At 37.2% G+C, this 18,552-nt stretch overlaps 1 protein-coding gene across 2 annotated transcripts in view; it reads right to left on the bottom strand.

Moving 5' to 3' along the window:
• Nucleotides 1–18,552, bottom strand: part of LOC141433502 (protein qui-1) — a 123,462-nt gene that overhangs the window by 66,481 nt on the left and 38,429 nt on the right. For both annotated transcript variants that reach the window (XM_074095562.1, XM_074095563.1), the window contains exons 2-3: nucleotides 4,126–4,275; nucleotides 2,233–2,312 (exon numbers count right to left, since the gene is read on the bottom strand). In XM_074095562.1, the coding sequence (XP_073951663.1) occupies nucleotides 2,233–2,312; nucleotides 4,126–4,237 (192 nt within the window). In that variant the 5' untranslated portion in view covers nucleotides 4,238–4,275. The remainder of the gene's footprint in view (nucleotides 1–2,232; nucleotides 2,313–4,125; nucleotides 4,276–18,552) is intronic.

The raw sequence follows: 18,552 nt of genomic DNA, 5'->3' as shown, positions 1-18,552 counted from the left end.
AAAAAACGAGAAGACATTGAGGCCCGATGCCCCTTAGACCGTGAGGTCGTAGGCTGCGGCCCGAGTCGCCTACTCCTAGCGACCCCTTTCTGCAGCTTGTTATGATAAGCTTTGGAGCATAAAATGACTTATACTATTTCAGTGCTAAACAGTTGCAGATAAAGAAACAACTGTAAAAGTGCAACATTGCCAATGATATTGCCGAAGTGCAATAATCAAATTGCGCCTCAACTTAAGTCTTTGAAAACAATAGCAATAAACTTAAGAACGGCCGTTCTTTTCAGACCGGCTATTTTCGCCAACCGTTGATCCCGTGACCGTTTCTATTACACGCTCAGCCGAAGCGGAATTTCCAGGTACCTTCCGGAATTGCAATCGGGTCGCTCACGCGAATCGTCCATTTTGGACAGTTTTCGTGCTTTGTAATTGGCACGCAAAATTTGATATTTCGAATCGCATAAAACGTCCGCGATGTGTCTGCCGTCTGCCAAATTAATTCAGAGCAATAGGCACGTATCCTCCTGCCGGTGAATAGCGAGAAGCAAGTGCTTCTAGGGTGAGGGTGAAAAATTTATCGCTTTTGTCTCGCTTTGAAATTTTTCATACGGAATAACTCTTTTCATCAGATATACCTTCCTATCAGAGATGAGAGCAAGGGCTTGTGTGTCACTTATCAGAGATAAAATGATATCACAAAAATTATAAAACTTTGATTGTTTGAAGCATAAATAAAAAAGATCTTTATTTGATTGAACTACAACATTAGTAAATCCTTCTTTTTCAATTACTTGTGTACATGGTTTCTCCGTTGGAGACTTACTTCCGTTGAAGGCTACGATATTACTTTTTCCTTACGGTTTGCCCAATGGTAAGTTATACCCAGTGGTATGGCCAATTTCAACAACAGAGCAACTTGGAAAATCTACTTACGAACCTAGTGTGTAGTAACTAAACCTAACTACCCATTTGTAAACGGTACTTAACTACATGTAGGCAGTTAAGCAACTGTACATTTACAGGGCATCCCCAAATGTAGGTTGGCGTATATTTGGCAATCCCTGCTCATAACGGCTACTTGTGTCAAATAAGTTAACAGAAGACACCCGCCGACCAAAGTTACTTGTACCTACACAAGCCCGGCTGAGTTTCCAAGTTGTTCGGGGTTCTGATGCCTAAATAAAGGCTATAGTTGAATAGGAGTTGGGATCTTGCCGCTAAAATATGGAGGAGGCTTGTACAAGTTATACGATGTAGAGGTTGTATTGTGGCCAACCTTTTTTCGAACAGAAGTTCCTGTGCGGCCGTTGCGTACTAAAGTTTAGTAACGTGACTTATTTAACCATGTGTGAGCTAAAGATGCGTTCTCAAAAATAGATAGGACATATAATCAAATTAAAGAAAAATCTTGAACCTTGCAATGAAGAAACGGCTGTGGACGTAAGCTATTGAGAATAATGAATAGTCTATATGCATAAATACAGTGCGTAAAAAGTAAGTACGTTAAAAGGCACCCCTGCCCAATTGACTGGCTTGGGTGATATTTGTACCTACGAGTAAATAAAGATTTTTAGGATTAGAGTAAGTTAGTGTTAGTTATATTTTTATTTCTTATTGTTTATTATTTTATATATTGCGTGTTATTTATTAAATAAAATTTGTAGTTAAAAATCAAATAGAACAAAACAAAAACTAGGTTATATAACACGTGGTTGCTTAATGTCTAAGCTGAGTAGGTAAATAACATACATTTAATAATGATAATATGCGCTTTATTAATGTAATATATAAGGATGTAGGTACTCGTGTGAAATCTTTGACACGACTGTTACAAACTGAGGTAAAATTTGTTTCAATAGATAAACTAGGTAAGCTTTATCCATGAGATGAACTTTTTACAATATTTTTATTGTATCGGCCATGTTGCTTGAAATAAACGGTTTTATTATTGTACAGATTTTATTTTCACATTGGTACCGACACTACCGTAATGCAGACGGTCTTTGACTCAATAGATGGTATCTTTGGTCTTTGGTATTCCACATAAATTATATGTATACACACACCTCAATCAGCTAACACAAACCAAAGACCATAATTTCAACGCAATAATTAAACCTGCACCCAATTGATCTCAATGACCATGGTTACCCTTCAGGATCAAAGTAGACAAACCTCATTTATGCCTTTAGGTTCCATTTCAGTTCTAATTTACTGGATGGTTTCTACGTGTACCTCAATATGTCGGTCGTCGTATGTGGCCTGCAGCTCTGGCCCCACCATCTCGAGGATCTGACGTCTCTCCTCGCGGAAGTCTGCAAAGGAAATACAAGTTTAAATTCACTAGCGCTTACTCGTGGCATCGCTAACGTTATCTAAATAAGATTAAGCAGTTTAATACATCCGGTGTTACAAAATCTCACAGACTTCGCTGGTTCGGCCACCTACTACGAATGGGACAGGATCGGGCTACCAAAAGAGTACAAAAGAGACCGGCTGGTCGCCGCCCGGTTGGATGACCCAGGTACCGCTGGGAGGACAGTATCCAGGCGGATCTGCGACGTCTCCAAGTCGACGACTGGCAACTGGCTGGTGGAGGCTGCGCATGATCGGGACAGATGGCATGCTCTCGTTTCGGAGGCCAAGACCCTCTTTGGGTCCCTGAGCCAAATTAGTTAGTTAGTTGAATACATCCGGGATTTTATTAAATTCCATAATTATGTGGTTTCCACATAGTTAAGGAGCGGCCACACCGCTGCTTAAAAACGGTGACGCTACGGAATCGCAGTGACGCATTGTATGCGCACCGTTTTTATTGCATGCCCTCCACACCGCTCCTTAAAATACGCAGACGGCGCGGAATCGCAGTGACGTGCCGTAAACGTCACGACTTTTGGAAGAGAGTATGCGGTAAAGTCCTGACGTTTACGGCAAGTCACTGCTATTCCGCACCGTTTGAGTATTTTAAGCAGCGGTGTGGAAAGCATGCAAAAAAACGGTGCGCATGTGATGCGTCACTGCGATTCCGCACCGTCACCGTTTTTTAAGCAGCGGTATGGCCGCTCCTTATGTTACATGTAGCTCCATCTTGATCCTAGCTTTTCGCTGAAAATATTTTCTCAACTGTTTCATATAAGTATATGGATGAACGATTTTTTTCCTGAAACCATAAACCTGTAGAACCCAGTAGAAAAAAAATCGTTTGTTCATATTGAAACACTTGGGAAATTTAACATTTGGAAAAAATAATTTTGGCGAAAAATTACAGAACCACTTCCATCATTCAAAATTTTATGTCTCTAGACTAAGGGATCATAAGATTTGGGAAAAAAGTTGTTTTCAGAAAAAATATTTTCTGCTAAGTTTCTTATGGCGCATTTTCCTTCATGATGATGGTCTTTCCGAAAGCGCTGGCCGGCTAAAGAAAAACACGTATACATACATCCTAACCTCACAACAATTACTTTGTAAAAAGGTTAACATTAGGCGTCTAGAGAATGTATAGCCGTTATAATTTTCCTTGTAAATTTGATATACTTACTACCATCCCGAATTTTTCAAATTTGATTTTAATGAAAAATTGCACTTTAAAGTTAAATATATCGCAAACAATTCACTGAATCGAAAAATTGTTGAGGCAACCCCGCAATGGTACAAAAAGACCTATCCAACGATACCCCACACTAGAGGGTTAGTCGAGAAAAAAAATCACCCCTCTTTACGTCTATTGGGGGTAGGTAGGTAGGTACCATCAGCCAAATAAGTGGTATATCAATTTTTAAACAAGTTCCTATCAAATGAATATGTCGCTAAAGTCGAACTTTCAAGTTGACAGACACGTATATTGGCATTTTTGTTTTATGAGATGCAAACGATTATTAACTTTAGGGTGGTACTGGTAGACCACATATTTGGCTGATGGCCCCTAAAAAAGTTTTTTTGTTTTTTTTATTTCACCACTTTGTCGGCGTGACTGATATGTATATTCATGCCAAATTACAGCTTTCTAGTACTAAAGGTCTCTGAGCTTAGCCGCGGACGGACAGACAGACACACAGACGGACAGACGGACAGAGATGGCGAAACTATAAGGGTTCCTAGTTGACTACGGAACCGTAACAGACTTACCATTGTAGACGGAGGCAACATAAATCTTGCAGGCGCGCGGACCGGGCCACTTGGCGCAGTTCTGGGTACGGCCCTGCAGCGCCTCCAACACGGCCGGTTCGGGCGCGCTCATCACGCCGCGCTCACCCGCCGCCGCCCGCGCACCTCATTCTGAGAACAATGGCACAGGTTGAGAACAAAGTTGAGAGCACAGCTTAAGAACAAAGGTTGAAATCAACCCTTGTACAGATTGAGAACACCCCAGTCAGAGATCTTAAAACCCCGCTAAGAGCTCCGGGAGGCCCTCCAAACTAGGAAAAACATAATATAAACAAAACAAAGTAAAATTTTCAACAAGACAAACTGAACATTATAAAATAACGGCCAATTAAAACTTTCTGTTTTTTTTTTCATTCAAAGCAAACTAGACATAGCCCCAACTCTCATATTATCGTTCGATGTCAAATCAAGTAACTTGCGTTTGTGAAAATTGTTTACAATTGACATTTCATTTCAAATAAAACGTCATCTCGAATGATATTAGAATTGAGATCATCGACATCCTATGTACCATCAGCCAAATATGTGGTCTACCACCCTAAAGCTGATAATCGTTTGCATGTCATAAAACAACAATGCCAATAGACGTGTCTGTCAACTTGAAAGTCCGACTTTAGCGACATATTCATTTGATAGGAACTTGTTTAAAAATTGGTAGACCACTTATTTGGCTGATGGTACCTTATTGAGATCCAATCATTTGCGTTGTTTTTGAGAGCTGTTCGAAATTTGAATGTAATAATAAAATGAAAGAAAGAAAGAGAAATGATTTATTAACGGTCCCAGCAGGACCAGGAGGATGCACTTCGATGTTATTATTATCCCGTCTAGCTGTTGCCCGCGCGACTCCTCCGCGTAGAATTGGTTTATCGTTATTACGAGTACGAGTATAGCAATACCAGCAGGACTACTACAAAACTCGAAACTCGAAGTTCGTATCGTACCGTCCCTCTCACTCTCGTATTAAATAGTACCGCACGACACGAACTTCGAGTTTCGTAGTAGCCCTACAGTAAACAATTCTACGTGGATGCGCGCGGTATACCGCGGGAACTATGCAATTTTCCGGGATAAAAACAGTGCCCTTAGTGTAAGTTTTCGGTTACAAAATACGTCTCGATCGCGTTCGCGTTCCGCTAGAGGCGCTGTTCGTGTTTGAATACAAATTGAGATTTTAACGCGAACGCGATCGAGACGTATTTTGTAACCGAAAACTTACACTAAGGGTACTGGCCTATGTCCTTCCCCGGGAGTTAAGCTATCTGCACCGAATTTCAGTTAGACGTGAAACGGTAACAAACAGACAAACAAATAAACAAACAGACTTACAAACTTTCGCATTTATAATTATTAGTGGAATAACATTTTCACAGATAAAATGGCTGGTCAAATTATTTCGCAACATCATCTGAAACCAATAGAAATAGCTGCGTACAACTACTGTTGATTTTATATGAACTAATATGAAATGTAAAGAAAATTAGAAACCAACCTAAGTTACATCTCTTACCTACATGTATTGCGTGCAAGAGTAAGATAAGTTGTATAATAAAGATCTATTTCCCTCTTCATTGGGAACGAAATGCCCGCCTGGGGTCTGTTTTTGCAACGAATTGAATACGAAGTAGCATTGATATTCCTCGGAACCGACCTTTAGAAGTAAATGACTCTATTATATTAAAGATTCTATGATGCCTTTGAACTGAAGACAGTGTATTCAATACTTTTCTCACATTCTCCATCTTCTCTACGGCATTCTCTTTAACCCTGCAACTCCTTGCTACCTCAAAGAGCGATTTAGCTATGTTACTTCTGTTCGTTGCTCTCAGAACTTCCTCCTTACTGTCCCACTTTCAAACTCTAAATTCTATGTTTATTCTTACACTGTCCAGGCCACTCGGTTGTGGAACTCCCTACCGATAGACTTGAGGCGCGCAAAGTCCTTGCCTATCTTTAAGTCTATGCTTAGGGAGCACTACCTGTCATCTTGCGTATGAATGTTATAGTTAGCTTATTTATGTGTTGTTATGGTATCTATCTACCTATCTATCTGTTTAGATTTGTTGTGTATGTGTATTGTATGTGTTTTACATTGCATAAGATACACGTAATGTTATTTATTACATTACATTTTATGAGCGTTTATACCTGCTGAGCTGGCAAAGTTGCATTTTTGTTAGTTTTTCTCGATTATTCCAAAAATTGAATAAAAATGAATAATGTTGTCTGATAGAACACTTCTTAATATATAAGTTAATGTGTCTACTCCGATAATTATTCGTTATAGACAAAAAACATTTTTAATTTTCATTCAATTTTTATGAAATAATCGAGAGAAACTAACAAAAATGCAACGTTGCCAGCTCAGCAGGTATAAACGCTCTTATGTCGTGGCTCCTGTTGTAATTTGGTAAGCCTTGCACCGGCAGCTTTCAGATTATCATCATTTACGAATAAATCACGAGCAAGAAGCCTGTTTATGCTCCCGAACAACGTAACTCTGGTATGATGCATTAGTTCCCCGTCGAAGTATGAACGATCGCCTCGTTCGAAACCGCTTTATATGAAGTTGGAATTGACTTAATACCATCGTTAACTGAATATGATATTTTCAGAATATATAAGTATATACTATAAAATAACATAAAACACATGAAATTAAGAGTTAAAAAAAAGATAAAGAGAACTAACGTAAGAAACCTTAACTAAATATACATGTTACAAAAAATATACCTATATAAAAAGAACACCCCGTCTAAAAGATCTGCCTGTGGCAGGGTTCCCATGATAACAAAATATTTTTCGTATTTTTGTTGAGCTTTATAAGTAATACAGCATAAGACAGCACTTAGGAAGTTATGAATATTATATTGTTTGTATTGTTGAAAGTACAGTCGGTGCCCTATCATAAATATCCACTTTTCTATACATTGCGAGGCTTGAATGATCCATCACATCGTACCATAAGTACTTCGGTAGTCACATAATGCCACACACACACACACACACACACACACACACACACACACACACACACACACACACACACACACACACACACACACACACACACACACACACACACACACACACGCGCGCGCGCGCGCCCGCGTACAAAGATGATTTTAGATACTCGTAATGTTTCCAAATTTCTCTCAATATTACTTACCTACAAAGTAAAGAGTAAAAATAAAAAGTAAGCTTTTGACAATTACCTACTAATTACCTACGATTCACAATGCGAATTTCGAAAAACTTTATTTATGCAAAAATTATTCTTCTGACTATCTTTCTTACTCATAACGTTGCATTACACACCAATATTGAATTGCTTGTTAAGTTAAAAAAAAGGATAGCCGTCCACATATGTCATTCCGGTCTCTTTTTACAACCCAATAATACGACGAGCTAAGAATCAGGCCGGCTATACTCCAAAGTGCAAAATTCAACCTTCGTATCTGGCCGTCCCGCTGACGCTTATATTATTTAATACGAGAGTGAGAGGGACGATATGATACGAACTTCGATTTTCGAATTTCGTAGTAGCCCCCTGGCCCCTTCATGTAAATCATATTCGGGGAGCCAGCTGCACGCACTGATTGTGCCGCTCTGGAACATTATTTACAATTCTATTCCCAAATAGAACTCAGATTCATTGAATTTGTGCACAAAATCGACAGGAAACGTAAAATATTCGGCGTGAGAATTCTATGAGGAAAATGTGATTATGAAACAATATTTGTTAAAACATTTCAAAAAAAGGTCAGCGAATTTTTTCATTTTATTTTATTGAAGTCAGTAATTAAGGTATGATTCATAATCAACTTTTATCGTGTACTCCTCCTTATGTTTAAATGAAAATGTGAGAATGTTTGTTTGTATATACCTATGTGATGAATCGATCGTGATGAAATTTGACTTAAAAAAAACAATCATTTATTGCCACAACATAATTACATGGAGAATTATAAAAAATATTCGAGTATAATTTAAGATGCTCACAACTACTTATTTGATACATCACATGATGTATATTTTTTATTTTCTAAATTAAACCCTCGAAGTTGACCCGTGTTTAAAATTCATTTAATTACGAGTTTAATCTACGTCCGCGTCTGTGACACAGACTTATATTATGATATCAAATTTCGATTCAGTGGTTTCGGAGCAAATCAGTTGTGACAGTTACACGAATAAACGTACGAATAAGTACACGAGTGATCTAATGAGGTTCCGTTTTTTAATATTAAGCCACGGAACCCTAAATATATAACCTCCTACTTTTACTAGAAAATTAAGCGGGAAAATAGAAGATTGCCTCTCACGCATCTGGTTCAACAAAGGCACTTCTAATCAAAAGCTACCAGGAGTGTCCATTATGCCTCCTTGCAGGAGACTATTCAGCGAGAAGATTTATAAGCCATACGACATACTTAGGACGATCGTAATTGTCGTACGTGGCACCTGATTTTATTACCAGCATGTATGTTACAGTCAGCATCAAAAGTAGCTGGTTACTTTCGTACTTTATCGTTTTACAGCCACGTGCTCAGCGCCATACAAGATGACAAATGTGTTAATGTGACAGAGTAAAAAAGTAACCAGCTACTTTTGATGCTGACCGTACCTACTGCTATGCTCTTTGAAATACTAAATTTCTAGTGTTTTCTTCAACTATATTCCATTTATTTTAACATTTGAAGCTTAACGGTAAAATTTGCACACGTTTTTAAATGAAACAACGAATCTATTTCAAATTGTGTTAACTTGTATAATATAAACATAATAAATACCGCTAATAAATGTATAGCACCTGGGCGACCGAGCTCCGCTCCAGCATTTTCCCAGAGATAAGACCAAGCTAGATCGATTTTTCATCCCCGAAAACCCCAACATACCAAATTTCATCAAAATCGTTGGAGCCGTTTCCGATATTCGAATTATGCCGCAGCAGGGCCTCCTAGATGGTGTTTTCTTTTTATAGTTAGGTATATTTATGTTGTTTTTATTAATTTTGTTTCCTATCATATTATTGTATCTTGTGTTGTGTATAATCTTCTATAACTATATGTATAAATAAAAATGTCATAAATTAATTAAAAAAACATTATATATATATATACTAGCTGACCCGGCATACTTCGTACCGCCTCATTTTTTTTTCATATTTACTCACCTTTTGAACCTTCCCTGGACTTCCACAAATAATTCAAAACAAAAATTAGCCAAATCGGTCCAGCCGTTCTCGAGTTTTAGCGAGACTAACGAACAGCAATTGATTTTTATTTATATAGTTGGTGCTCCAACAAAAACTCGTTGGAATATATATATTCGTACCCGTATCTATACAGCAGTTCTTCAGAGCTACGAAAAAGTCTTATCTCTGTTTGGTCATAAACTTTACGGGCTACATAATTTAGTATGTTTACGTATTAGTGTGATTTTGTTCGGGATTCGCCATCAATAATGCATTGGCAGTTATCTCATTTGTTTATCGCGGCACACGCACGTAAAATACATCCATAATGCCGAGTCGTTGCCGGCACGATTATCTAGAGAAGTATTCATTATTTAGCTGTAGTATTAGTGATGGGAACAAGTCTTACGTGAATGTATAATGGGTGTGGCCGGTAACATGAGCAAATAATTAAAACATAGATCGTTCTCGTTAAACTGAACAACATTAGTTCAGTGACTTAAAAATAATGGAGTCTTTAGATTTTCCCTTTTTCATACAAATTAAATACTGTTATCAATGTACGCCATCCTAGTATCCGATTGACGTCTCCTGTCAGGCTACAAACATTTGACATTTCGCTTTACATTGCTTCTTCGAATAAACTTTTAAGTGTAATAAAAATATAAAAAAATAAAAACTAATCATTTTTAAAAGCCGCTGAACTAATGTCGTTCAGTTTGACAAGTGCGATCAATTTTTTAATTATTTGTTTGTGTTAGGTACAGGCCTCACCCGGTAAATAAAATTAATATGCACACTGATCGTATTAAATGTTACATTTCGATCATTGTACCAAAATGACATTATTCCTTATGAACGATATACGAAAAGTTGTTGTGAAAACTGACTTCGAACCTTGAGGTCTCTATATACCTATTTGTATGGTTAAGATGTGTTTAAGTATAAGTACATACTTGGGTACTTGGGTACTAGGTTCATAGGTAACGTATAAACACTTTCACTTCTCATACTCTTAATGTTACTTAAGTCTCTGCATATCGGGACTAAAGCTCTTTTTTATTCTCTAGGGATTACAGTATTTTTTTTTTAATTTACGTTGAAAACCCCTAAACAGCCAACAAGGTGTTTGTGAATGGAGGATTTTTCTGTGTAGAAATAACCTAAAAATGACAACTGTGCAACAATATAAAAAAAAACGATTTAATTTCGTGAAACAATTAATGATTACGAATTTAATTATAATAAGGATACATTCATTATTCACTTCTCATGCTCTAAAAGTAGGTCAATATAGCCTTACGAGGCGGGAGTAAAGTGAGTACTTTAGTCCCTAGGGAGTAAAAGTAATTCATTTTTTAATTTACTTCGAGTGACTTAGATAAACTCAAACAGCCAATACTTGCTTAGTATTTGGCATAAAATAAGATTGTGTGTGGACCATTTTCATGACGAAAATGTTACGTTCTTAGTCTACGTGGTCTTAGTTCTATGCTTTTTCCGCATAGAAGTTTTTTTTTTTTATACGACTGGAAGGCAAACGAGCAAGTGGGTCTCCTGATGGTAAGAGGTCATCACCGCCCATAAACATTTGCAACACCAGGGATATTGCAAACGCGTTGCCAACCTAGAGGCCTTAGATGGGATACCTCACGTGCCAGTAATTTCACCGGCTGTCTTACTCTCCACGCCGAAACACAACAATGCAAGCACTGCTGCTTCACGGCAGGATTAGCGAGCAAGATGGTGGTAGCAATCCGGGCGGACCTTGCACAAGGTTCTACCACCTGCAAATAAAATGACGATAAAAATGCGGGTAGTTGAGCGCCGGTGTTAGTTTCGTCGGGCAGTCGCGCGAGCAGAGCGGTGGCGCGTAGTGTGCGTGTTGCGGCAGCCGCCGAGTCGCGTGCTCCTGAGAAGAAGGGCTACGAAATAGCCTGAAACATGTCGAGCTAAACTCGGTTTAAAAAGTTATCCGTTTCAATATCATTTAATATGAGTCCAATTAGTTTTAAAATAGTTTTCAATTTGAAAGCTGTAAGCTAAATATGCAAGCTTTTAAGGCGTCACTTCATAAACAATAAAAGAAAATAAAAACCACGTAACATTTTTTTTTCTATTTGAATTTTGAACAGATGGCCTGTCCATTAGTCGAGTGTACGTTATTAAAAAGTAATATTGTAATTTTGAACTAAAACTTGTTTTTTTTCCTTGCATTCAAAGTGAAAAGTACAGTGTTTAACGCGAGACTAAACAGCCTGTTTTAGTCCATTGTTGAACAATCTACTATTATACGTTACCTATGAACCTAGTAGGTACCCATAGTACAAGCTTTGCTTAGTTTAGGACTAAGTCAATTAGTGTCAAGTGTCCCGTGATGTTAATTAATTGATTTATGATAAATGTTATGTTTTTTACCCGTTATGCACTGTGTTGTTAGCTAAACGTTATTTATAATTTACGTCGTTAGCCGGAACGTTGATAGAAAAAAGCTTTGACACCGATTTTACGACAACTTTCTTAAGAATCATAGAATTACTCTAAGACGGGATTTTTCGAAATTGTCTCGGGATAGGGAACAAAAGGGATTTATAGTTTTGTTTTTAAGTGGCTCTGGCCGCACGCACTAAGACATTTTTGTAAAGTTGTGTCTATAATAATTAATTTTACTACAGATGTACTGATTACTGTTTTAACATCGTATTTATTTGTCAACAAAAAATTACAGCATTAAGTACAGTTAAACACCAATGCGCTGTAAAATTCAAATTATACAAAACAAAAGACATATAAAATACACAAAAATTACATACAAGAATATAATTATATTGTCGGAAAAAATCGTATTTATCTTGATATTTCAAATAGCTTACTAAAGTTTACGAAAGTTAATTGAGAAAGCAAACTAAATATGAACTTATCGGACAAAATATGATGAAAAAACATTATTCACTTGATCTGTATCAACGCGAAGTACAAAGTTGCGGCAAAAACTAGTGATTGAATAAAATACGACGTACTCGTAACAACACTAGACATATTAAATTAAAGGGACGCGGCATGACGCATGATGGCGTCAAACGCACCTGCGTCGTCTCGGTATTGCGTGTTCACAATAGCTCATAGGATCGAATATTATTTATATTTTTGGACCCGTGCGTTATATTAATGTATATCCAGAAAATTTGTTTTTTGGTCTCGGTATTGTATGTTTGCCTTCTGCTCAGTTCATGCGGTTTATAATGGATTGTATATCATTTTTGTATTATGTTGGGATCTGCGCGTTACATTTACGTCAATGTATCAACGTAATAAAAAATTTCGTCTCAGTATGCCTCTTTGCTGCTCTATTTATACGATTCACAACGGGTTTAAATTATTATTACCCGACTGTCCGGAAAGCGATTATGTTTTTTTATTACATACATATTTTGTACTCCTATGTTACATTTATTTATGACAATAAATAATAGATACTAAGACAAAGTTGTGAACAAAAATCACGAGCGTGAAAAAATTACCATTTTATCGAAACGAACATATTTTAATGTAGGTACATTACGAAGTTTGTTTTGCCATTATCTAACCAAAGACCCTTAATACTTTAAAACGAGAAAAATGTATTTGTATACGTCAGTTAACAATCATTCGATTACACTGTTAATTCTTTATAAATAATTAAATAAGCAGTAAATATGCTGATATCCACTAAAAAGCTGAGCCTTTCTCCTTATTTTATTTAGATAGATAGAAAAGTTTATTTCTGTTAAGAGTTACATTTTTCATTTACATTTGTTGTGCCAAACTACAGAGCAGTTTGTCGGCACTTTAGCTCTTGGTTTATAAAGTTACAAATCACAAGTAACGCTTAACATAGGATAGTTAGTATTAAGACTTGCTATGGTTAGTGTCATGTTATGACTTATTTTTATAATTATTACTAATTTACTACGCGCATGTGACCTGCCGTGAAAAAGCCGTGGTGGCCTAGTGGTTTGACCTATCGCCTCTCAAACAGAAAGTCGTGGGTTCTAACCCCTGCTCGCACCTCTGAGTTTTTCGAAATTCATGTGCGGAATTACATTTGAAATTTACCACGAGCTTTGCGGTGAAGGAAAACATCGTGAGGAAACCTGCACTAACCTGCGAAGCAATTCAATGGTGCGTGTGAAGTTCCCAATCCGCACTGGGCCCGCGTGGGAACTATGGCCCAAGCCCTCTTGTTCTGAGAGAAGGCCTGTGCCCAGCAGTGGGACGTATATAGGCTGGGATGATGATGTGACCTGCACATTATCCACCACCCGATAATCCTGGCGTTGGCACACAATTTGAAGTGACCGCATATCTACCCGTAAACGTGTAATGGGTAGTCACCCGCGCAAACCAGGTTGAGTTGAGGGCCGTTGTTTCTAAATACGTGTATTATACATGCCCTCGTATGTACACCCAGCGACAACACTTTCCACCTACGGCAGTTCAACTACAAGATTCAAAGGGCTTGGCTTGTTTCGCCGACTGTAGGCACACCTGTCATTATCCATCCCGAGGGGACTATTTGCGAATGTACACTTCGAGACTGAAACAAATGTGGGTGCCTAATAAGCGTGGCCCTTAATTAGTATTGGATGTTCATTTTAATTAAAATAGCGATAATTCGAGGTGTCTCAAATGTATTTCGGCTGCAGGATTAAGAATTAATAGAATCAGTACTCGTATTCCGATTAACAAAGTAGGTAAAAGGGGGTTCGATGGAAATCCTAGCTTAGTCTAGATTTGTTTGAAAGCTTTTTGTGTTTATACTAAAGCGTTTTGTATTTCGCTAACGAATATTCCGTCGTTTGTTTTTGTGATAGGTTAAAAGGATTTTTATGGCAACACTTTAACATTAGTTCACATCCGAGGGAAAAGGAGGAAGATAATAAATCTGAGCTCCGCGGATGTTGACCGGAAAAGCGAACTCCGCTGAAAGAATGGTTTATAAGCTTTCACGTCTAACCGCATTTAATTAAAATTGTAAGGAGTGTTCAAAGCTATATTGTAAAAGTCTTTGCTTGTAGTCGTAGCTCATTACATTATACGATCTTAAATACTTGCAGCGAATCACCACAACGAAAGATCAAGATTAAAAGATAACCTAGACGAGACTCGGATTTCAAAGTAAATTTTTCATTTGTAGTTATTTCTTAACTTTATATATTAGTATAAAAACAGACTGTTAAATATATATTATTATTTCAAATTCATTCCAGAATTCCAGTCTTACAAAACAAAGAGAGTATTGGAAGAACATCAAACTTAAGACTTCACGAAAATTAGCAAAGTTAAAAGTTAAGTTAGGTAAAATACTATTCGATTCCACCAAAAACTATATTTCGAGATCAAAATTTTTCGACGTTATTTTATTTATTTAATCGTATGGCGTAAAACATTAAACAATTACACTAAAGAAAGCAAATTACAAACTAGCTATAAATCCACATTCAGGGTCCCAAGCCACGACATTATGTCAGGTGTCAGATTGTACAGATCTCCAGGGGAGCCCGAGTATGAATGTAGAGGGCAGCGCTGTACAATGTGCTCCATAGTTTGAGCCTCCTCGCCGCATTCGCAGAGGGCCGAGTCCCGCCAACCCCACTTGTACCGAAAGTAGTGACAGCGTCCGTGTCCTGTTCTCAGTCTGTTTAATCGGCACCAGAGCTTGCGTGGTAGACTGAAACCATCTGGTTTAACCGTGGGGTCTATGGTTTGCAGGGCAGTTCCAGTAGTTTGTGCATTCCACTCGTCCTTCCACCTCTGTTTGATTCGACGTTAAAATACATTAAGTTTTGAAATTTTAGGAATAACTCCTTTACTATACGTACATGAAAAGCACCAAAGGAGTAGGTTAAAGGACAATTAATAGCCACGTTAAGTTATTTGATTAAATACTTAGATGTTAAACATGACGCTACCTTTATACAACGTTAATTTCACCCGAATTATTCACTGCAGCTAAAGAAAAAAAAACAAAAGCAACAAATGAACAAGAACTTAGAACATGTATAAATTTCTACTTTTTGTTCTATTATACATTTTATCGAAATTATACTTACGCGCCTAATTCTGGTTTGTATCTTGTTTGTTAAATGCAATTAACTGATACTCTAAGGTTTTCTCGCATCACCAAGCCGTGCACCACATCAAACGGAACACTTCTGTGGGTAAAGCTCTGCTCACTCTGGCTGAAAACGATGGACCCGTATATTAACCCTCAGACAATGTTCCATTAAGAACCACTGAGAACATGAACACAGTTATATTAGATACTAGCTGTTGCCCGCGACTCCGTCCGCGTAGTAGTATGAAAAATAGTTTAAATCCCATTCGCAGACCTACCGAATATACACAAAAAAAATCATATAAACGGTCAAGCCGTTTCGAAGGAGTTTGGTCACAAATATTTTTGACCCGAGAATTTTATATATTAGATTACAAGAGATAAAGCGAAACAAAAGCTAAAATTAGTGGCTCTGTGAGCTACAGACCTCGATCATTTAATATTGAATATTTGCCACATACATTACACGTACTTTAATGGAACGTGTATGCTCAGGAGGAAAGGTGAGGCCTTTGCCCTGCTGTGGGATATATTACGGGCTACATAAAAGAAATATCATCAATAGTAAATGCAAAACAAGTCGTAAAGTTATAGTAGGATCAGTTCTAGGCTTACAGCGGAGTTTTCAAAGATGGTATAGTAAAGGCACAGTCAAGTGCAAAAATAAGTACTTATCTATTCGAACCACTCAAAAATATGTTACTATGGCGTTATTGCGTCGGAATAAGAATCTGTGGTACTTATTTTTGAAACTTTGAATAAGTTCATAAGTAAAGATGGTGGTAAATATAATTAAAGCAATCTTCAGCTATCTCGTGTTCCAGTCTAAATTCAGGAACTTCTGTCAAGATAAAATTAATTTACAAATTTCTCTTCAGAATTTCGGAGTTAAAAAGCTGAACACAAAGGAAACAAAATAAGGTTGCGTAACAAAAAAGCTTCTTTAAGCTTTTTTTAAATAAACTATAATTTAAAATATGGTGCACTTTTTTAAGGGATTCATACCCTTAAGGTAATAGCTGAACTCTTTTACTGTCAACGTACTGTCCGCCCGTCTGTTGCAACCTTTAAAAGATGTAAACAAGTAGGTATCTATCTCAATTAACTACTTTTATTTTATAAAGATAGCTAAAATTTTAAAAAATAATGATTTGTATTTCTATCGTCACTACAACAACAAATTATTCAAAATTAAATAAAATACAATTATTTTCTTATTATTTTTCATTTTATGTTATTTTCTATTATGCTGAAACATACAAACTATCCTGCCTTTTCACAGAAATGTTATTCCCAGATGTTTCATTTGCCAAACTGTTTTATTTCCCAACTCTCACTAAATTTTCTACGAAACTAAATAAAAAACTCTGTGTATTTTCTTATGGTTTTATAGAACACCTAGACTAGGTTAGAATTGTTTTACGAAAGCTCCGAAAAAAATATGGTTTCGGAGTAAATTGTGACTTGGGAAAAGAAACAGCTTAGCAAATGAAAATGAATCAACATACAAACCTCAAACTTGTAATGATTACCTAGTAGACGATAAATGCTTCATATAAACCGGCCAAGCTTGAGCCTGCTAACGGCAAAACTTTCTGAGCTTAAACCAGTAGATCTAATTAGGCTGTTTGATGTTTAGAAATGCACGAAACCTTTGATCCACGAGTCCAACTTGTGCCGGTTTTTAGGGTTCTGTAGTCAACTAGGAACCCTTATAGTTTTGCCATGTCTGTCCGTCTATCTATCTGTGTCCGCGGCTAAGCTCAGAAACCGTTAATACTAGAATGCTGTAATTAGGCATGGACGTATAGATTGCTTGAGAATTATTAGTAGTCTAAGGGTAAATAGCAGCCTCAGGTATAAAAACATACTTAAACTTGGAAGATTCGGTACACAATACGAAATCCTTATTTTTTCGTAATGGCTCCAGAACCCTATCCTGGACGTGTCCGATACGTTCTTGGCCGGTTTTTATTAATAATATTGTAGCTCTCGCTCGCAAATCGGCCTCACAAGCCACCAAAAATAATGTGCCGCAAGAAACTCCACGATTTAGATATCAAACCATCCTTTTTAGGATTCCGTAGTCAACTAGGAACCCTTATAGTTTCGCCATGTCTGTCGGTGTGTCTGTCTGTCTGTCCGCGGCTATGCTGAGATACCGTTAGTACTACAAAGCTATAAGTTGGCATGAATATACATATCAGTCACGCCGACAAAGTGATAGCATAAAAAGCAATGGGTACCTCCCATAGACGTTTGCTCGAAATATTCAACTTTTAAGTTAAATTTTCATTAAAGTCGAGTGTGGATCCCCCCCCCCCTCTAAAATCTAAACTGTGAAAAATTTGTAAAAATTCAGGATGATAGTAAGTATATAGTATATCAAATTTACAAGGACTACTAAGATTGCTTGAGAATTAGTAGTAATTTAAGAGTAAATAGCCGCCTAAGGTATAAAATAAATAAATAAATATACGTAAACTTGGAAGATTCCGTACACAATACGAAATCCTTAGGAAAATATTACTTGATTTTTGTAATCGCTACGGAACCCTATCTTGGGCGTGTCCGACACGCTCTTGGCCGGTTTTTAAACATGAAACTACCATGAGACACCTCGTATGTCCTGACACAGATACCTATGTGCCTAATTGAAGGCTATCTTTTTGTATTTTTAAAGTCAGCAGAATTTGCGCTTATTAAAACAGATTAGACTAGAATTCAGTACCTTTTATAGTTCCAATATACGAGGGATTAAATCGAGTTTAGCTCGACATATTTTTGGCTCCTCCTTCCTTTTGATTCCTCTGGGATGTCGAGCTAAACTCGATTTAAGGCGTAAGGTTTCCGGTTTACTATCATTTCATACCATCCTTGTCATAATTTATTAATAAAATCATCGACATAGGCAATAAATCTCTATTTTAGACCGTAATTGGGATTATTGTAAGATCGCGTGTTCTAAACTACTGAGTCACGGGCGTTTTACCGCACCCTGTAAACCGGTAAGTATAGCTTGAGGCCTGGCATTATAACAACAATGTGTTTTATGGCCGTGTCAACAATTAGGACGTAGATGTCGTTGTTGGGT

The sequence above is a fragment of the Choristoneura fumiferana genome, chromosome 12 (assembly GCF_025370935.1).
Source record: "Choristoneura fumiferana chromosome 12, NRCan_CFum_1, whole genome shotgun sequence".
In the NCBI taxonomy this organism is placed as follows: domain Eukaryota; kingdom Metazoa; phylum Arthropoda; class Insecta; order Lepidoptera; family Tortricidae; genus Choristoneura; species Choristoneura fumiferana.
This window is presented reverse-complemented; position numbering and strand designations above follow the sequence as displayed.